Source organism: Stegostoma tigrinum, chromosome 20 (assembly GCF_030684315.1).
Source record: "Stegostoma tigrinum isolate sSteTig4 chromosome 20, sSteTig4.hap1, whole genome shotgun sequence".
NCBI classification, from domain to species: Eukaryota; Metazoa; Chordata; class Chondrichthyes; order Orectolobiformes; family Stegostomatidae; genus Stegostoma; species Stegostoma tigrinum.
This window is the reverse complement of record NC_081373.1, coordinates 16,739,849-16,758,790: the sequence shown is the minus strand read 5'-3', so window position 1 is coordinate 16,758,790 and position 18,942 is coordinate 16,739,849. Positions and strand designations below refer to the sequence as shown.

The 18,942-nt window shown below is 42.2% G+C and overlaps 1 protein-coding gene across 3 annotated transcripts in view; it reads right to left on the bottom strand.

The window, feature by feature from the left end:
* The window catches only part of entpd1 (ectonucleoside triphosphate diphosphohydrolase 1), a 118,257-nt gene that overhangs the window by 10,014 nt on the left and 89,301 nt on the right, over positions 1–18,942 (bottom strand). For all 3 annotated transcript variants that reach the window (XM_048551333.2, XM_048551332.2, XM_048551334.2), the window contains 2 exons: positions 8,997–9,254; positions 6,382–6,498 (listed from right to left, as the gene is read on the bottom strand). In XM_048551333.2, the coding sequence (XP_048407290.2) occupies positions 6,382–6,498; positions 8,997–9,254 (375 nt within the window). The remainder of the gene's footprint in view (positions 1–6,381; positions 6,499–8,996; positions 9,255–18,942) is intronic.

The window sequence follows — 18,942 nt, the reverse complement described above, 5'->3', positions numbered from 1 at the left end:
TTTTTGGATTAGATTACCTACTGTGTGGAAACAGGCCCTTCAGCCCAACAAGTCCACACTGCCCCTTGAAGCATCCCACCCAGACCCAACCTCCTATAACCCACACACCCTGAATACTACGGGCAATTTAGCATTGCCAATCCACCTAGCCTGCACATCTTTTGGACTGTGGGAGGAAACCGGAGCACCTGGAGGAAACCCGTGCAGACATGGGGAGAATGTGCAAACTCCACACAGACAGTCACCCAAGGCTGGAATCGAACCCAGGTCCCTGGTGCTGTGAGGCTGCAGTGCTAACCACTGAGCCACCGTGCCGGATTTGTGAATGATTTGGCAAAGTAATTGCCCAATTTGTCAGCAGAATATGAAAATCTTTGCAAGTTCACTTTAAGGATATTTAGGTTATTCGGGCACAGAAGAAGATGCTGCTTTCGCTCTAATCAAACAACTAGTGATAACTCTTGTGCTGAGATACTAGGACGACAATGAAGGCTCATTATAGTGTTCTGCCAATGAAATTGGACTAGGAGCAACCCTTATTCAGCAAAGATAACCAGTTGCATTTGTATCTAGGGTATCAATGTGAACAGAATGATGCTAAACTCAGACCAAGAAAGTGTGTAGTTCTTGTCTTTGGTTGTATTTTAATCAACAGCTGTTTGGGAGAGACATAAACCACTTCAAAGCATCTTCCTTCTGTTTTTATCTGCTCCAAAGCATCTACAAATACTGTTACCTTGTTTTCAGAGATATAATTTGTATATGACATAATGGCATGGGAAACAAATGTACAGTGATAATATACTGTCAAGAGCAGCGCTTCTGAGAAAACTGTTGAAGATGCTAAGACAGAGAGTGTGAAATCTTCCAACTTGATTGAGAAATAACAGCTTGACTTGTTCTGGAAGTTGTCAACTCAACAGACGTTGAATTTGAAGGAGCAGAATCTTGCCGAAATCAAGCAAGATGCAGCTCTCCAAGTGCTGCAAGATGTAGTGGCCGAGACATGCAAAGCAAAACGTGTTGCTGTAAGAGAGCAGTGGGCAAACAAAGATGAAGGGATAGCCCAAAAGAGAATCTTGTACAAATGAAACAATGTCTTTATGTCTTACAAGGTGAGAAAAGAAATGCTGAAGCACATCCATGCAAGCACCATGGAATTGCTTCTAGTCTGAGGAAGGCATGAGGAGTACCCTACTGACAGAACATGAGCAATGAGGTTCAGGACCAAAATCTGCCAGTGCAGAGCTTGTAATGATTATCAAGCTAAACATGTGACCTCCAAGACAGATTACAGATGAAGCCTGGAGCAGATGTCTTCGCTTTCAAAGAAACTGATTATCTTGTCAATGATTGACATGTTAACTATTGTTCTGACTACTGTGAGTTAGACCAGCTGACATCAGTGACCACCAGAGAGACTGTAAAATGACTGAAAGCATACTTTTGACATTTTAGCATTCCCTGGTGAGTGACTGAGGCCCTCAATTCACTTGTGAAGAACGTTGGGATATTCAACACCATGCATTATCTCCACACTATCCAAAGTCAAATTAAAAGACTGAAACAACAGTGAAAATCACTAAAACCAGAAGAATTAGAAAGTGTGTATGATAAAATCAAGGTAAAGTGACAGAAAGCCAAATTTCACTTTGATAAATCTCCCAAATCATTGATAAAACTGAGCATTGGAAGCCAGAGTATAAATGTTCAACACTCTCAACAAGAATAAGCCCACATGGCAACTTGGGATCTGTGCAGTCATCTCAACCATACACGATGAATGTGAATTGCAAATATAGCATCACAACTGCAAAAATACGTAGAAGTATAGAAGCTGTTCCTTCACATCAGCAAACTAATCAGGAAGATGTCATCCCACCATCTACCCCAAGTAGATAACAATCATCAGTTCCAGAGGCTGGCTGTTCCTCAACAAAGGAAATAGCTCAGCAACAACAGATACTGTTGTATTGTATAGAACGTTCCACATCAGACAGGCCTGTACCTTTCAGACAGTTATATGGCATCATGACATGTGATGTTCTGGTATAAAGGTACACGTTTCCCCTGCAGTCACTCTGTGTCACTGAATCAGTGTAGAGTCTTCAGTCAGTCAGCTGTGTATGCAATGTACAATTACATTATTAAACACAGAATACAGACTGCGAGCAACCTATAATATTATAGGCACATAAATAGTTAGTGTTATAAATAAACTTCAAGACATCTGTCTCAGAAGAACCTGGCCTGCTGTGGTATATGCTACATGAGCGAACATATAGAAAAACCACAAAGTGAGACAATTACCACATAATGACACTGCCTTGAGAAGAAACTTAATCCTAGGAACAAGCAGATCCCAGAAAAACCACCAACAACACACACGTATATCATTCGTAGACATGCGCAATTTAAGAATGGTGTGTGCAATTAACCCGCAAAGACTTTCAAAAATGGAACTGGCTGGAATGAAGACAATTTGTTAATGGATTTTCTTTGTGAACTGTATAGGGTGGGTAACTTGTGGCTACAAAGTTCCAGTACATGCAGCCTTTTAAAATGAAAACTGAGAAGTTTGAAGAAATGCATTTTATACATAGTGTACTGGCTGGCTTGCTGTAGTCATGCGACTTCTTCCTCTGCTGAGTGATTTCATTTGAGTTGGGGCACTTATTAAACATTACTTCAAACACTCCTACTGATAAAATAAACAAGAACCAAAAGAAAATAAGGTGAGGAATGCAAAAACCTGGAGGGAAGGCTAAAAATATTGGAAGGTAAAAAGGTATGAAGAAATGTTGGCCTCTTTGGCATCAGTGAGTTCATGGCTGAGGTTTAAATTGTATCAGAGATAATGGGAACTGCAGATGCTGGAGAATCCAAGATAATAAAATGTGAGGCTGGACGAACACAGCAGGCCAAGCAGCATCTCAGGAGCACAAAAGCTGACGTTTCGGGCCTAGACCCTTCATCAGAGAGGGGGATGGGGAGAGGGAACTGGAATAAATAGGGAGAGAGGGGGAGGCGGACCGAAGATGGAGAGAAAAGAAGATAGGTGGAGAGGAGAGTATAGGTGGGGAGGTAGGGAGGGGATAGGTCAGTCCAGGGAAGACGGACAGGTCAAGGAGGTGGGAATAGGTTAGTAGGTAGATGGGGGTGCGGCTTGGGGTGGGAGGAAGGGATGGGTTAGAGGAAGGACCGGTTAGGGAGGCAGAGACAGGTTGGACTGGTTTTGGGATGCAGTGGGTGGAGGGGAAGAGCTGGCCTGGTTGTGTGGTGCAGTGGGGGGAGGGGACGAACTGGGCTGGTTTAGGGATGCGGTGGGGGAAGGAGAGATTTTGAAACTGGTGAAGTCCACATTGATACCATTAGGTTGCAGGGTTCCCAGGCGGAATATGAGTTGCTGTTCCTGCAACCTTCGGGTGGCATCATTGTGGCACTGCAGGAGGCCCATGATGGACATGTCATCTAAAGAATGGGAGGGGGAGTGGAAATGGTTTGCGACTGGGAGGTGCAGTTGTTTGTTGCGGACTGAGCGGAGGTGTTCTGCAAAGCGGTCCCCAAGCCTCCGCTTGGTTTCCCCAAAGTAGAGGAAGCCACACCGGGTACAGTGGATGCAGTATACCACATTGGCAGATGTGCAGGTGAACCTCTGCTTAATGTGGAATGTCATCTTGGGGCCTGGGATAGGGGTGAGGGAGGTGGTGTGGGGGCAAGTGTAGCATTTCCTGTGGTTGCAGGGGAAGGTGCCGGGTGTGGTGGGGTTGGAGGGCAATGTGGAGCGAACAAGGGAGTCACGGAGAGAGTGGTCTCTCCGGAAAGCAGACAGGGGTGGGGATGGAAAAATGTCTTGGGTGGTGGGGTCGGATTGTAGATGGCGGAAGTGTCGGAGGATGATGCGTTGTATCCGGAGGTTGGTGGGGTGGTGTGTGAGAATGAGGGGGATCCTCTTTTGGCGGTTGTGGTGGGGGGCGGGGTGTGAGGGATGTGTTGCGGGAAATACGGGAGACGCGGTCAAGGGCGTTCTCGATCACAGTGGGGGGAAAGTTACAGTCCTTGAAGAACTTGGACATCTGGGATGTGGGGGAGTGGAATGTCTTGTCGTGGGAGCAGATGCGGCGGAGGCGGAGGAATTGGGAATAGGGGATGGTATTTTTGCAGGAGGGTGGGTGGGAGGAGGTGTATTCTAGGTAGCTGTGGGAGTCGGTGGGCTTGAAATGGACATCAGTTACAAGCTGGTTGCCTGAGATGGAGACTGAGAGGTCCAGGAAGGTGAGGGATGTGCTGGAGATGGCCCAGGTGAACTGAAGGTTGGGGTGGAAGGTGTTGGTGAAGTGGATGAACTGTTCGAGCTCCTCTGGGGAGCAAGAGGCGGCGCCGATACAGTCATCAATGTAATGGAGGAAGAGGTGGGGTTTGGGGCCTGTGTAGGTGCGGAAGAGGGACTGTTCCACGTAACCTACAAAGAGGCAGGCATAGTTGGGGCCCATGCGGGTGCCCATGGCCACCCCTTTAGTCTGTAGGAAGTCTCCATCTCAGGCAACCAGCTTGTAACTGATGTCCATTTCAAGCCAACCGACTCCCACAGCTACCTAAAATACACCTCCTCCCACCCAGCCTCCTGCAAAAATTCCATCCCCTATTCCCAATTCCTCCGCCTCCGCCGCATCTGCTCCCACGACAAGACATTCCACTCCCCCACATCCCAGATGTCCAAGTTCTTCAAGGACCGCAACTTTCCCCCCACTGTGATCGAGAGCGCCCTTGACCGCGTCTCCCGTATTTCCCGCAACACATCCCTCACACCCCGCCCCCACCACAACCGCCAAAAGAGGATCCCCCTCGTTCTCACACACCACCCCACCAACCTCCGGATACAATGCATCATCCTCCAACACTTCCGCCATCTACAATCCGACCCCACCACCCAAGACATTTTTCCATCCCCACCCCTGTCTGCTTTCCGGAGAGACCACTCTCTCCGTGACTCCCTTGTTCGCTCCACATTGCCCTCCAACCCCACCACACCCGGCACCTTCCCCTGCAACCGCAGGAAGTGCTACACTTGCCCCCACACCACCTCCCTCACCCCTATCCCAGGCCCCAAGATGACATTCCACATTAAGCAGAGGTTCACCTGCACATCTGCCAATGTGGTATACTGCATCCACTGTACCCGGTGTGGCTTCCTCTACTTTGGGGAAACCAAACGGAGGCTTGGGGACCGCTTTGCAGAACACCTCCGCTCAGTCCACAACAAACAACTGCACCTCCCAGTCGCAAACCATTTCCACTCCCCCTCCCATTCTTTAGATGACATGTCCATCATGGGCCTCCTGCAGTGCCACAATGATGCCACCCGAAGGTTGCAGGAACAGCAACTCATATTCCGCCTGGGAACCCTGCAGCCTAATGGTATCAATGTGGACTTCACCAGTTTCAAAATCTCCCCTTCCCCCACCGCATCCCTAAACCAGTCCAGCTCTTCCCCTCCACCCACTGCATCCCAAAACCAGTCCAGCCTGTCTCTGCCTCCCTAACCGGTTCTTCCTCTCACCCATCCCTTCCTCCCACCCCAAGCCGCACCCCCATCTACCCACTAACCTCATCCCACCTCCTTGACCTGTCCGTTTTCCCTGGACTGACCTATCCCCTCCCTACCTCCCCACCTATACTCTCCTCTCCACCTATCTTCTTTTCTCTCCATCTTCGGTCCGCCTCCCCCTCTCTCCCTAATTATTCCAGTTCCCTCACCCCATCCCCCTCTCTGATGAAGGGTCTAGGCCCGAAACGTCAGCTTTTGTGCTCCTGAGATGCTGCTTGGCCTGCTGTGTTCATCCAGCCTCACATTTTATTATCATGGCTGAGGTTTTATGCTTTTGCATTTACTTTCCTGATTGGAGGTTCAACTTTGGCCAGGGAAGAAACAGTATTGGACCGGATCATTTATTTTCTCATGGTGACATTCTTTAGTCATAAAGATTTAGTCCCTCAGCTCTGTGAAAATTTGTAACTGGTTCTTCAGAAATCAAGATGCTGGCTGTTGTATGATGCCACTCTCAGGGTTGTGACTGTGTACCCGGATGTAACTCTGTCAGCTCAGTACAAAGGCAAATGGCAAATGAAGTGGCCTTCTTGCTGAATTCTACCTTGTACAGATTCCTTCTACCTATTAATCCTCATGCACTGAGAGCTCCAATTGGTACATGCCTGAGATTCTGCAACAAAATCGGTGCCTCTTGCTGTAGTAAACTCCAGTACCAGTACAGGCCAACCAGTGCTGTGTCAATCCAAGGCCCTTTCTGCATCCCCGGATTCAGAGGCCGGGGCAGCTCGTTTTGCAGAAGCTTCACACTAGGCCAAAGAGCTCTCACCTACCTCACCCCATGGCTTCGAACAGAACTCCATCACTGTATGCTTTACTGTGGACAAATCATAAGGCTTTTCATTTGTAAGATTAAAAAAATCCATCACAAAATAATACGCAGAGAATGCCTGTGGAAATAGAAGGAGAAATGGAATGAGGAAAATTCAGTTTGACCAGTCAGCATTTGTCAACCACAAATGTCCCATAAACCTTGACTATTCTCCAGAATATTGTTTAGGTTTTATAGAGATGATTAATTTTCTCCCGTAACCCTGCAAAACACTGATAGGAAATTCCAGAATATAGTCGTGGGGACCAGTGCTATTTAATACCTCATTTAATCTTATAGCATATCAGGAGGTCACTCAGGCAAGACAAATTCAACAATGGATTAGCTCTGACTGGAGAAATTGGAAAAAGATAGTGCAGTTGAGTGCTATGATTTCAGAAGTGTAGCTTTAAAACTGAAAGGTATGATCTGCAAGATAGTTTACAGCAGCCTAGTTATGTCATGCAGAAACTTGAGCAACATGAGCGCGAGAGAAAAGCAACGACATGACACTGAGAAGATATGGATCCTGAGAACGTATGTGTAGAGTAACAGGAAAGGACAAAAATCAGGAACCAGTACACGGTAGGGTCCATGAAGATCATAGGAGCATCAAAAAAAATAGCTTAAAAGGGTTTGCAATGGTCTGGTCTGTTATTACAACAAATTGTTGAGCAGATAATTGGGATTAATTGATTAATTAAACAGATATAAAAGAGTACACTTTTGACATGCTCTGCATGAGCAGCAACATACACATAGACCTTGACCCCCATGTTCATTCCACTGCAAAAGAAAACTGGAAGTGAGGTAATCCAGTTCAACGGACTCCAGAGTTGAAATAACAGGCAGGAAAACACAACAGTGCTTCATTGGAGGCTGCACTGATGATGTTACCCTGCAGGATAATGAAATATCTGCGGAAAAACAACGAACCAGCTCAGCGAGCCAACCAACTACAACATCCACAACCCGAGCTACAAATCTACTCTAAAATCTTAGAAGCTCTGCATGTAAACTGGTTAGTAATGGAAACATGGTGGTTTAATGTTGTTGAATAAAGTTCAAAAGTAATGCAGGAGATTGGAAAAAAACTGTGTGAAAGCACTTCCCTTGTGGCACAGTGGTAGTGTCCCTAACTCTGAACCGAAGGCCTGGGTTCTAGTCCCATCTCCTTGAGAGGTGTATAATAACATTTCTGAACGGATTGATTCTGAAAAAAAATGGTTCAATTTAAAAATAAATAAAAAGGGAAACAGATTGAACTGGTGTATGGGGCTGTAAGACTGAGTATTTAAAAAACTCAATCCACAAAGAACAGTATCTTGGTTCTTGTCTCACCCATTGGCCTGGACAGATTGCCATGGTTACAACTGCAGAATGAGAAAGAGGAAATGTGGTGACATAAATGATGGAGCCAAAGTTGCCAGGAAGATGAAGAAGATGATATGAAGCCAAGTGGAAAGATGCAGTAATGAGAAATTGTATTGTGATTGGAAGAGGAATATGCAGATTGAGAGGAGGAAATGCAGCAGGTTGATCAACCAGCATTGTGGTGTCCTCATGTAAAGTGAGAGAAGGAGAAGGAAAATGAAGAAGGCCATTTAGCTCATCGCGACTGTGATGGCTCTGTCAGTCATTTTCAATTAATCCCAATTTCAATTACCCCATCCTTTCCTCACAGATGTATTTCTTTAAGAATTTATCTAATTTCCTTCTGAACGTTACTATTTAATCTGTTTCTTACAATTTAATCTGCCTTTTCAGGTAATGTTTTTCAGGCTGAACCAATTTTCTCCATAATGAACATTCTTCATCTAGCTGTTTTGCTAATTTCCCGTGTCATCAGGTTACTGATGCTTTTGTCAACCGAAATAATTTATCCTTATTTAGCGAGTTTTGAGAAGATTTGTAGCTCAGGTTGAGGTTCTGGATGTGAGTTTGCTCGCTGAGCTGCAAGGTTAGTTTTCAGACGTTTCATCACCATTCTAGGTAACATCATCAGTGAGCCTCCGGTGAAACACTGGCGTTATGTCCCACTTTCTATTTATCTGTTTAGGTTTCCTTGGGTTGGTGATGTCATTTCCTGTGTTCATGATGTCATTTCCTGTTCTTTTTTGACATAACACCAGTGCTTCACCGAAGGCTCACTGATGATGTTACCTAGATTGGTGACAAAACGTCTGAAAACGAACCTTCCAGCTCAGCGAACAAACTTATATCCATATCCTTATTTAGTCGATATAAAACATTCCTAATTATAAACACTCCATTTTCCTGTCAGGAAAATATCCAGTTTCTCCATATAACTAAGTTCCCATCTCTGGTGCTATTCTGATAAATTTCCTCTATTCTTTCTTGAAGTCCTTGACATCCTTTCTAATGTGTGGGTAGAAACATTGAGCAAAATACTCCAACTAGGTCCAACCAATGCTCCACAAAGTTTCAGCATCACTTCCTGGATTTTGTACCATATGCCACTATTTGTGGTGAACTGAGGGAACAGTGTGAAGGAACGTGTTTCACAATTGTTTTGTTTAGAATGAGAGAGTTTCATGCAATATGTTTAATACTTACTCCAAATTTCCCATGGACCTTGGGCTGGTAAACCCCATCAAATGAACAGCTGCTCCAGGTACAAACACTGAAATTAAAGATACTTCTGATGTCGTGACTGCATTGGTCAGGGCTCCCTGTCCCAATGACCGTCACTATTTGGTGAGTTGTACTGTGCTGTATAGATGTGCATGGACTGTCAAAGAATGCAGTCACATTGATGGTTCTTGTGTACCCTTTGTTAAAACAGGGGTTCAAAACAGTTCCATCATCAGACGCCTGAAAAGAAATAAGAAGTCAATTTATTCAAGACAGCTGATACTTAACCTGAATGCAGAAAGGAAGCTAACTTTTGTGTTGACGTTTGTATGGCCTGTACTAGCACGCATATAATCTGTTCAGTAGGTGGACCGTTGAAAAGTCACTGACAGGATGAATCTGAAATTAATTCTAAAGATCTTACCCTGCCACCTCATGGTGAGCCACTGGCAATACGGTGTTGTTACTGAACTCATAACCCTGAGATCCAAGTTAATGTTCAAATTCTACCTTGGTAGGTGGTAAAACGTGAATTAAATTAATAAACCTAGAATTAAAAAAGCTGGTGTAGTGGCAATCACATAAGCACCGTCAATTGCAATAAACACCAATCTGGTTCACTAATGTCCTTTAGGGAAGGAAAACTATTGCCCTTACCTGGCCTACATGTGATTCCAGATCCACAGCAATGTGATTGACTCAGAATTTCAAAAAACTACTATCCAAGTTTAGAAGATAACAGGGAAGGCAAATGGAATGTTGACCTTTATTTCAAAGGGAGTGGAATATTAAAACATGGAGGTCTTGCTGAAAGTATACAAAGAATGGGTCATATGACATTTGGAATATTGTGAATCGTTTTGGTCACCTTATCGAAGGAAATAGATACTTCCATTGGAGGCAGCCCAGAGAAGGTTCAGTTGGTTGATCCTGGGCATGGGGCGGATTTTCTTATGAGGAGAAGATGAGTAGGGTGGGGCTAAGAGAACGAGAGGCAACCTAATTGAAACATTCAAGCTATTTAGGGAACTTGACAGTAGATGGGAAAAGGTTATTTCCCCTTGTGATAGGACCAGAGGGCATAATCTCAGTGAAAACAGATGAACAGGACTTTCTTCTTTCAGACGGTTCTGAATGTGTGAAATTCTTTACTGCAAAGGGCTGTCAAGATTGGGTCTGTAAGTGTATTCAAGACTGAGATGGACCAATTTTTAATCAGTAAGGGAATCAAGGATTTTGTTGAAAAGACTGGAAAGTGGAGTGGAAGTTTATCAGACCAGCAACAATCTCATTGAATGGCGGGTCAGATTCAATATGCTTAATGGCTTACTACTATTCCTATGGTCTCGTGGTCTCTGAAATAACCCAAGCAAGCCACTTAGTTCAAGGGCATTTAGGGATGGGGGACATTTGCTGACCTTACCAGCAACTCCAACAACCCTTCAAAGAATATAGAGAAAGAAGCTGTGCAGATTGTGATCCTCGCCCAAGCTGTTTTTGAAAAAAAATATTTTTCAGAAAGAGTCAAATTTAAAACAGCAGCATTGGGGTAGGTTTTAAGAATATTCTACTTATAAACAGCTGCAGCCTGCGTACGAGATTATCATAGATTTAAATAATTAAGTTGATACACAAGCATGAAAATAGTGGTTTGTATGCCTCCAGAGGATCTGGTATATGCTGACATTTCCTCAAACTGGATAGGCCACATTCAACAATAATTTAATCTTATGATCCCCTCCAATATGATAAAACATGTGAAGACATTTCACAGAACATGATCAAACATTTGAGCTAAAGAATGCGATAATAGGAACACTGACCAAAAACTTGGCCAAAGAGGTAGATTTTTAGGATTGTTTTAATCAAAGAGGGATTAGAAATACAGCAATGCTAAGGATTAGGAACATAAGAACAAGAGAAGGCCATTCAATCCAACAAGCCTTCTCTACCATTCAAAACAACTAAGGCTGATCAAACACTTCAATGCCTTTTACCTACTCCAGCTCCATAATGCTGTACGTTACTGGTAATCAGAAATCTATAAATCTCGATCTTAAACATACTAGAAAAGACAGAGCTTCCACAGCCTTCTGTGTTGGAGAATTTCACAGGGTCACAATCCTTTGAGTAAAAAAATTCTTCTCATCTCAGACCTATGTGGCATTCCTTTTGGGCACACTTATTCTGAAATAAATATACTTGAAGCTCAGAACTTGACAGAATACAGACACAATTTGTTCAATCTCTCTTCATTGGCTAGTCCTGCCATCCTTCGAGCATGTTTGAATGGATGCTGACCTTGGCAGTCCCATTCATATAAACCAAGTAGCAACATGGGTTATTAAGCCCCTTGAGCAAGCTCCACTATTCAATAATACAATTGTGGTTGCTCTGATTGTTACCTCAAATCCCCAATTCCACCTACCCCAATAAACCTTCAACACTTTGCTTAACAAGACTCTATTCACCTGTGTCTTAAAAATATTCAAAAACTCTGCTTCCACTACCTTTTCAGAAAGAGAGTTCCAAAGACTCAAGACACTCTGTGTGAAACCATTTTGCTCCATTTTTGTTTTAAATGGTGACCCTTGATTTTTAAACAGTGACATCCTGGTTCTAGATTCTGTGAAGAGAAAACAACCTCTCCACACTGACGTTTATGAAGACTCCTCAGGATCCTGTTTGTTTTGATGATGTCACTTCTAATTCTTCTGTACTCGGCCTGAACAACCACTCCTTCTCAGTCAATGCATCCATTCTAGGAATTAGTCTAGTAAACCTACTCTGAACTGCCTTCAACTCATTTATATCATTCCTTAAATAAGGAGGTCACTACCATACATGGCACCCCTGACATGGGATCACAAATGCCTTGCATGATTGAAGATGAAGATATGGTTAGCAATGGTGGGCTGAAAGTGGATGAGAATGCAAAAGACACCAGAATAGTAGGAACACAGAGTTCTTGGAAGCTTCTTGGAAGGTTGTTGGGCTAATGACAGGAGGTCGACGAAGATTAGACATACTTCTGGACCTATCCTGCTCCTGCTCCCCACAGTCTTATCCCCTTGTCCATTTTGCAACAAATGATAGACTATAATATATAACTGCAATGACAACCCAACAGAACAGCAGCTGCCAAAAGCTTTAAGGTACTCTGAGCATATTTTGTTGCAAATATTTTGCTATCTAGGGAAAGGCTCAGAGTCATACAGTTCATGAAATGACTTTCTATGAATATATAATTATCATTTTGCACAAAAGATGGAACATACCAACAGTAATCAGCTTCAGACAGATCAAAAAGGTGTTACAAAGAAAGTTCAGGAGATGGTCAACATGCCAAAAGAAGTTAGGACTAATGTTTGAAGAGGAATCAGGCCAGGATAGTGCAGTCAAGAAGAGATGATCCAAGGAATAAGTTCTTCCTCATACTCTCCTGATCATTTTCAAGATTATTTTCCAGCATTAAAAGGAACCTGAACCATCCAAATCTTGATCTTCATGCCAAATATCAGCCAGAACTAAACTTTATTTTCTATATTCCTGACTAAAGCCTGCAGGATTCTATTTAGGTCCTCAGCCTCTTTAGCAGACATTTGTCTTTCAATCATCTTACTGGAAGTTAGATTTAGGAAGTAGTCTGTTTTAGTCTGTTTCTGGTTGCTTCCAGTCTGGCTCAACTATTGAATTATATCCATTTTCTGGCTAAATTTCACATTCAAATTCAAAATATCCTGCAGTGTTCATTTTTTTATTGTTAAGTCCTCGTATGTGGATACTAAAAAGGAATTGGCTATATATTTGAAATGGAAATTTTTCAAGTCTTTAGGAAAAGAACACTAGAGGGGAACTAATTGGATAGGTCTTTCAGAGTGCCAGCACTTTCTTAATGGGCTAAATAATCTTCCTTCGTGTTGCATGTTTCCATGATTCTAGACCAGGAACTCCTAGTTTAAAAGTCCTTACTCCTGGACCCACACGAGTTCACCATTGTCAATTGTAAAGAAGTATAAAAGTCATTTTCTGCAGTATTTACTATAAACATAAATGGAAAATTTGTTTTAAGATCAAGGGTAGTGAATGGAATTGCTGCACTTTTCACAAGTTGCTGAAACTCATTTTGTGTGGTGCATACACTACTGTTTTATTTAAGCACTCAGGGAAGCTGTTTATGAATGACCTGGCACCAGCAAGGGTACTTAGTTTAATCAATGCATTCAGACATTCTGTGATATACATCGGGGACTTGAATCCAGGTCTCCTGACTAAGAGGCAGGGACACTGCCATTCTGCCACAAAAGCCTTTCATCACGGTTTGCATGTTGAATGAATCAATAGTTCTTACTGAGTACAGGAATCTGGTGGGCATTTTCTGTTAAATTCATTCTAACACACATGTAAATCAGTGACTTTGCATGCAGTAATTAAATCATTAACTTTTGTGGTGATCTCAAAGTAGTGGAGGTTGAGAATCAGCACTTTTACAAGTAACAACAGAATGAGAACTCGTGCTGCATTATTTTGAAATACTGCAGTGACAACAATGATTTTAATGTGGCATTAGTCAATAATAAAGACCAGTTCTGTACTGCAATAAGAATTGGCAGTGGAAAGTGCAAATTTCCTGCAGGTGGCAGCATTGATCCTGACAGTCTTAAGTTAACTTCCAAAACTTTGTTAACTTGATTTGGCAAGTTAGTAGAAGTGAATCTGCCTGCTTAAGCCAAGGAGACAGATAGAATTGAAGTACTTACACAGTGTTTGGTTTATAGAAATACAAGACCATGTACTCCAGGTAGTGAAACTTTAGAATCAGGTAATATTGTATTACAATTAAAGCAACTTGAACTAAGAAAGCTGGAGATGGAATTCCAAAGAGCAGAAAAAGACAAAACAAGAGTAGAACTGAGAAGGAAAGCAAGATAGAACTAAAAAGACAGGAAATGTAAATAATAATATTAAAATTGGAGTGCAAAGGGAAAGAAATTGAAGATGAGAGCAAGAAAAAGGGAGAACATGAATAACAGTTTAAAATGATGTTCCTTAAAAAAATGATGAGATACCAACGCATATGTTGATTAGGAAAATCCAGTTCATAATCTAAATTCCAGTAACCAAATCAGCTTAATCTTCATTGCACCATCTATGGCAATAATATCTTTCCTGAGATAAGGTGACCACTACGCACATTACTCCAGGTATGGTCTAAACAAACTCCTACACAAATGAAGCAAGATTTCATTACTCCTATACTCAAATCCTCTTGCAATAAAGACTATTGCAATCAGTCTTCCTAATAGCTTACTGCACCTGAATGTTAGCCTTCAGTCACTTACCAAGAACACCTGGGTTCTTTTGTACATCTACACTTTCCGACTTCTTACCAATTGAGAATATGTCTGCCTATTTGCTCCTCCTTTCAAAGTGGGTATTCTCACATTTTTCCACATTATACTCTACCTACCATGTTCTTGCACCTTCCCTGAGCCTGTCCAAAACCTCCTGAATCTGCCTTGCAACTTGCCCACTGCACACATTTCCACTTAGCTTTGTGTCACCTTCAAGTTTGGAAATATTACAGTTAGTTTTCGCCTCCAAATCTTTGCTATATATTGTGAACAGTTGAGGCTCGACAACTGATCTTTGTGGTACCCAATTTGTCATAACCTGCTGATATGAGAACGACCTATTTGTTCCTACTGTTTTCTGTCTGTTAGTCAATACTAATCCATATTACCTCCTATTCCACGAAATTTTCTAACAAGTCCACTGCAGGGAACTTTATCAAATGCCTTATGAAACAACATCCATCAGCTCAATAGTATCAATTCTGTTAGTAACAGCCAACATTCCCTTTAATTATTTTTTTCTGCTGTGTGGACCAAGGTGGCAACAGTTTTCAAAACTGAATGTCAATGCTCAGAACTGTGTCAGCAATCTGATTGGCCTGCACAAAACCTCTGAGCAGCTGCACAGACGGAATTTTGGTAACATTTTCAAAAAAATTCCAACAAATTTGTCAAGGACAGTTTTCCTTTCACAAATCCATTCTGACTATGGCCAATCAGATGTGTCTAATTGTCACATGCTTTATAATAGAATCCAGAATTCTCCCAACTACTAATATGGCTAACAGATCTGTAAAATAGGAGCAATAGTAGAGGATTTGATCCTTCAAGCTAGTTGGGTCATTCAATATGATAATGGCTGATCATCCAACTCAGGAACCTGTTTTTGTTTTCTCCCCATCCCCTTTTATCCCTTTAGGCCCAAGAACTTGGGAGCAGCACGGTGGCTCGGTGGTTAGCACTGCTGCCGCACAATGCCAGGAGGCCACATTCAATTCCATCCTTGGGCAACTTGTCTGTGTGGAGTTTGCACATTCTCCCTATGTCTGCGTGGGTTTCCTCCCGGTGCTCTGGTTTCCTCCTACAGTCCGATAATGTGCAGGCCAGGTGGATTGGCCATGCTAAATTGCCAGCGTGTTCAGGGATGTGTAGGTTAGGTGGGCTATAGGGGGACGGGTCTGGGTAGGATGTCTGAGGATCAGTGTGGACTTGTTGGGCTGAAGGGTCTGTTCCCACACTGTAAGGATATTATGATCTATGATCTAACTATTTTCTTCTTTAAAACATTCAATGTTCTGGCCTCAAATGCTCTGAGCCTCAGACTCACCACTCTCTGGTTTAATAAATATCTCCTCATCTCAGTCCTAAATGGCCTATCCTATGTCCTTAAATTGTGACCTCTGGACCCCCCTGTCATCAGGAACATCCCTTCTGCATTTATCCTGTCTCGTCTTTTTAGTATTTTATAGGTTTTATATGAACGCCAAAGGTTATCAGCCTGATGTCAACTCTCTAACTGAATCCTGGGTGGCAAAATAGCTTGAATACAGGAAAGGCAGGTAGTGTCTGTCTGTCTCTCTCTCACTCTCTCTCTGTGCAGTAAAACAATTTCAAGCCTGAGGAAAGCTAGTTACTCTCACCAGTTGCTATAAGCTATTGTCTTTAACCAGTAACTAACAGACTTTGCAGTTGTGTACCAATTGCTCTTTGCCTTCTACAAAGAATTGAAAGAACCTAGAGGAAGTAGATTAAAAAAACAGGAAGTTTTCATAAGTAAAAGGAACATCTCAATGAACCCTATGGACTGGTGCTATTGAATTGTGTTTCCAAGTCGTTTTTCCTTTACCTTTCAGACTTTTCTTTTGTTGGTGTCCGCATATGTGTCTCAGGCTTTAAAAAAGAGTTAGAGTTTTAACTAGTGAAGCCATGTGTTGATAGTTAATAGTTGTACACTTGTGATTAGAATTTACTTATTTGTAATAAAACTGTAGTTCTCATTAAGTACAGGAATCTAACTTAATTCTATCAGGCAGGTAAATTTGGGACTTTACATGGTTTAATTAAATCATTTACTTTCTTGGTAACCCCGGGAATAGCGGAGCTTGAGAATCAACATATTTTTCTATGTGGGTCACAACATAAGTCACAATGACGACTAAGGGAAGCTGTAACAGACCCAGTTCCATATGGTCTGCCAGTTTCCCATTCAAATTAGAACAAGTGACCAGTGGAATTTTCATGGCATTTAAAACCTTCAGTCATCATTTATATGCTTTGTCAATGGAGGTTGTACATTTGAAAGTTTAACTACTGCCCTCCTAATTGGAAGAAACCTGAATTAGACAACCTTCCACAGTAACATTTCAAAAAATGCATAACATTAACTAACTTCATGGAATGTGGTAGTTAGAAGCACCTTTTCATATGATGCAACTGTTAACATTCAGAATCATATTATCTTGATTGTTAAGGGCACTGACACTCTCTAAAGGATCACCTTCACCATCCTATGACATTCTAGATATCATCACACTCTGAGAACATTATCTTGCTCAGTTTCTACAAACACATCTTCATAAGTGAGGACAATACCATGTTTTATTAAGAAAACCATATCCTGACCCCAGGATTTTATATGAGCCTTGTAATATTATCTGAAGGTCCCTTCACAATTACGATAACATTACTGATAATTATATTGCAGACCATCAGCACAATGCTATTATCCCCAAGTCTATATAAAAGATTTGTCATGACAATACTAAATTCGGTCAACACATCAATAACCTCATGAGACAATTGCAAAGATGCCAGATCTATGATGTCATCATCACTTTAGAGGGAGCACCTGCAATGAGGTTCCTATCCATGAAAGAAGTCAACTTTGCAAAATGCCTTTGATGACCTCATGACATTCAACATACTTTACAAGGAGTGGCATACTTTTGAATGCAGTCACAATTATAATGATAGGACATTGTTTCCTTCTGTGAAGGTGTTGCAGTGCACTATTATTCTTTCTTTTCCAACATTAATATGCTGATATTATAATCAGTAAGTTTTCATCCTCTCTGATAAGATTTCCAAACTCTAACAAGATGCTGACCCTCCCAGTAGCAATGGAGTCACTTGAAGCTCAGGCACAATGAACAGGATATGCTCCTGTGCAACATTAGTACACACAGCAACTATAAAAGTCAGAAGTCTCAGGATCTATGTTAAAGACTTCAATTTTTCAGCAGTTTTTAAATTAAATCCCCGTTTTCTTTATTCCTACAACAGTGGTTTCAAAATATTCATTTCTGACTTTGATGCATTGATTCACTCTTCCCATGGAGATTCTTCCTATTTTCACAACATGATAGCATTTTGATCCAAAGGACTGGAGGTGAGTGACTGCAGATCACAAAGTTGGGTTAACTGGCTTAATTAGGACCCCGTTATACTCAAACCGTTTTAATCACAAATCAACTGATGAATTTATTTTGAAACCGCAAAAATGTCTTTGGAAACATAGATAATTAATGATTCAGTAGGAGGCCATTAAGCCCAGCTTATCTATGACCAGCTGGAAATCAGCTAACCAGCCAATCTTGCATTCCTGTTCTGGACGTCACTGCAGTTGAGAGCGGGTGTGTTCTTTTTAAAATCTAATGAGGATTTCTGCCTTTTCCATGTTTCAGACAATGGGGTACAGACCTCCACAGAAGGAAAAACTGGTGAACCTTGGAAAAGGTATGAACAGTAGTTCCATATTATGGAATTTCTCCAGTTTGGACCAGTCCCCTTATTTCCAAAATTTACTTGTTCGTATTAATTTTTCCTTTCTTATGGGTAAAAAAGACTCTTTTCACCAACAGACACATACACTCCCCAACGCTAGTCCTCTTGCCAATGACTTTAAATTCCTGCCCCTCAATATTGACCTCTCCGCTTCAATAGAAGTAGGTCTTTCATATCCATTCTATTTGGGTGCCTTGTAATTTTATCTCCCCTTCAACATTTTCTTTACCAATTAACATAACCCCAGGCTATCCCCTGCAGCTAAAATTCTCCAGCCATGCGAAGTCTCCTCAGATACTGAACCTCTTTGTTCATATGCAGCAAGACCTGGACAACATCCAGACTTGATCTGACAAGTGGAAAGTAATATTTGCAGCACTCAAGTGCATTTCCAACAAGGGAGAATCTAACCATCTCTCTTTATTTTCAATGATGCCAGTGTGCCACAAACCAGAACCCACCAATCAGTTCACTAATCTTATTCACCCTCTGCCAATTTGCTCATAGCTCAGGTAATAATCCATAGAATGTAACACTTGAGTTCTGTTTTCAATTTGATGGCTAGCTTTGATGGGGCGGCACGGTGGCTCAGTGGTTAGCACTGCAGCCTCACAGCACCAGGGACCCAGGTTTGATTCCAGCCTCGGGTGACTGTCTGTGTGGAGTTTGCACATTCTCCCTGCGTCTGTGTGGGTTTCCTCCTGCTGCTCCAGTTTCCTCCCACAGTCCAAAGATGTGCAGGCTGGGTGGATCGATCACGCTAAATTGCCCGTAGTGTTCAGGGGTGTGTG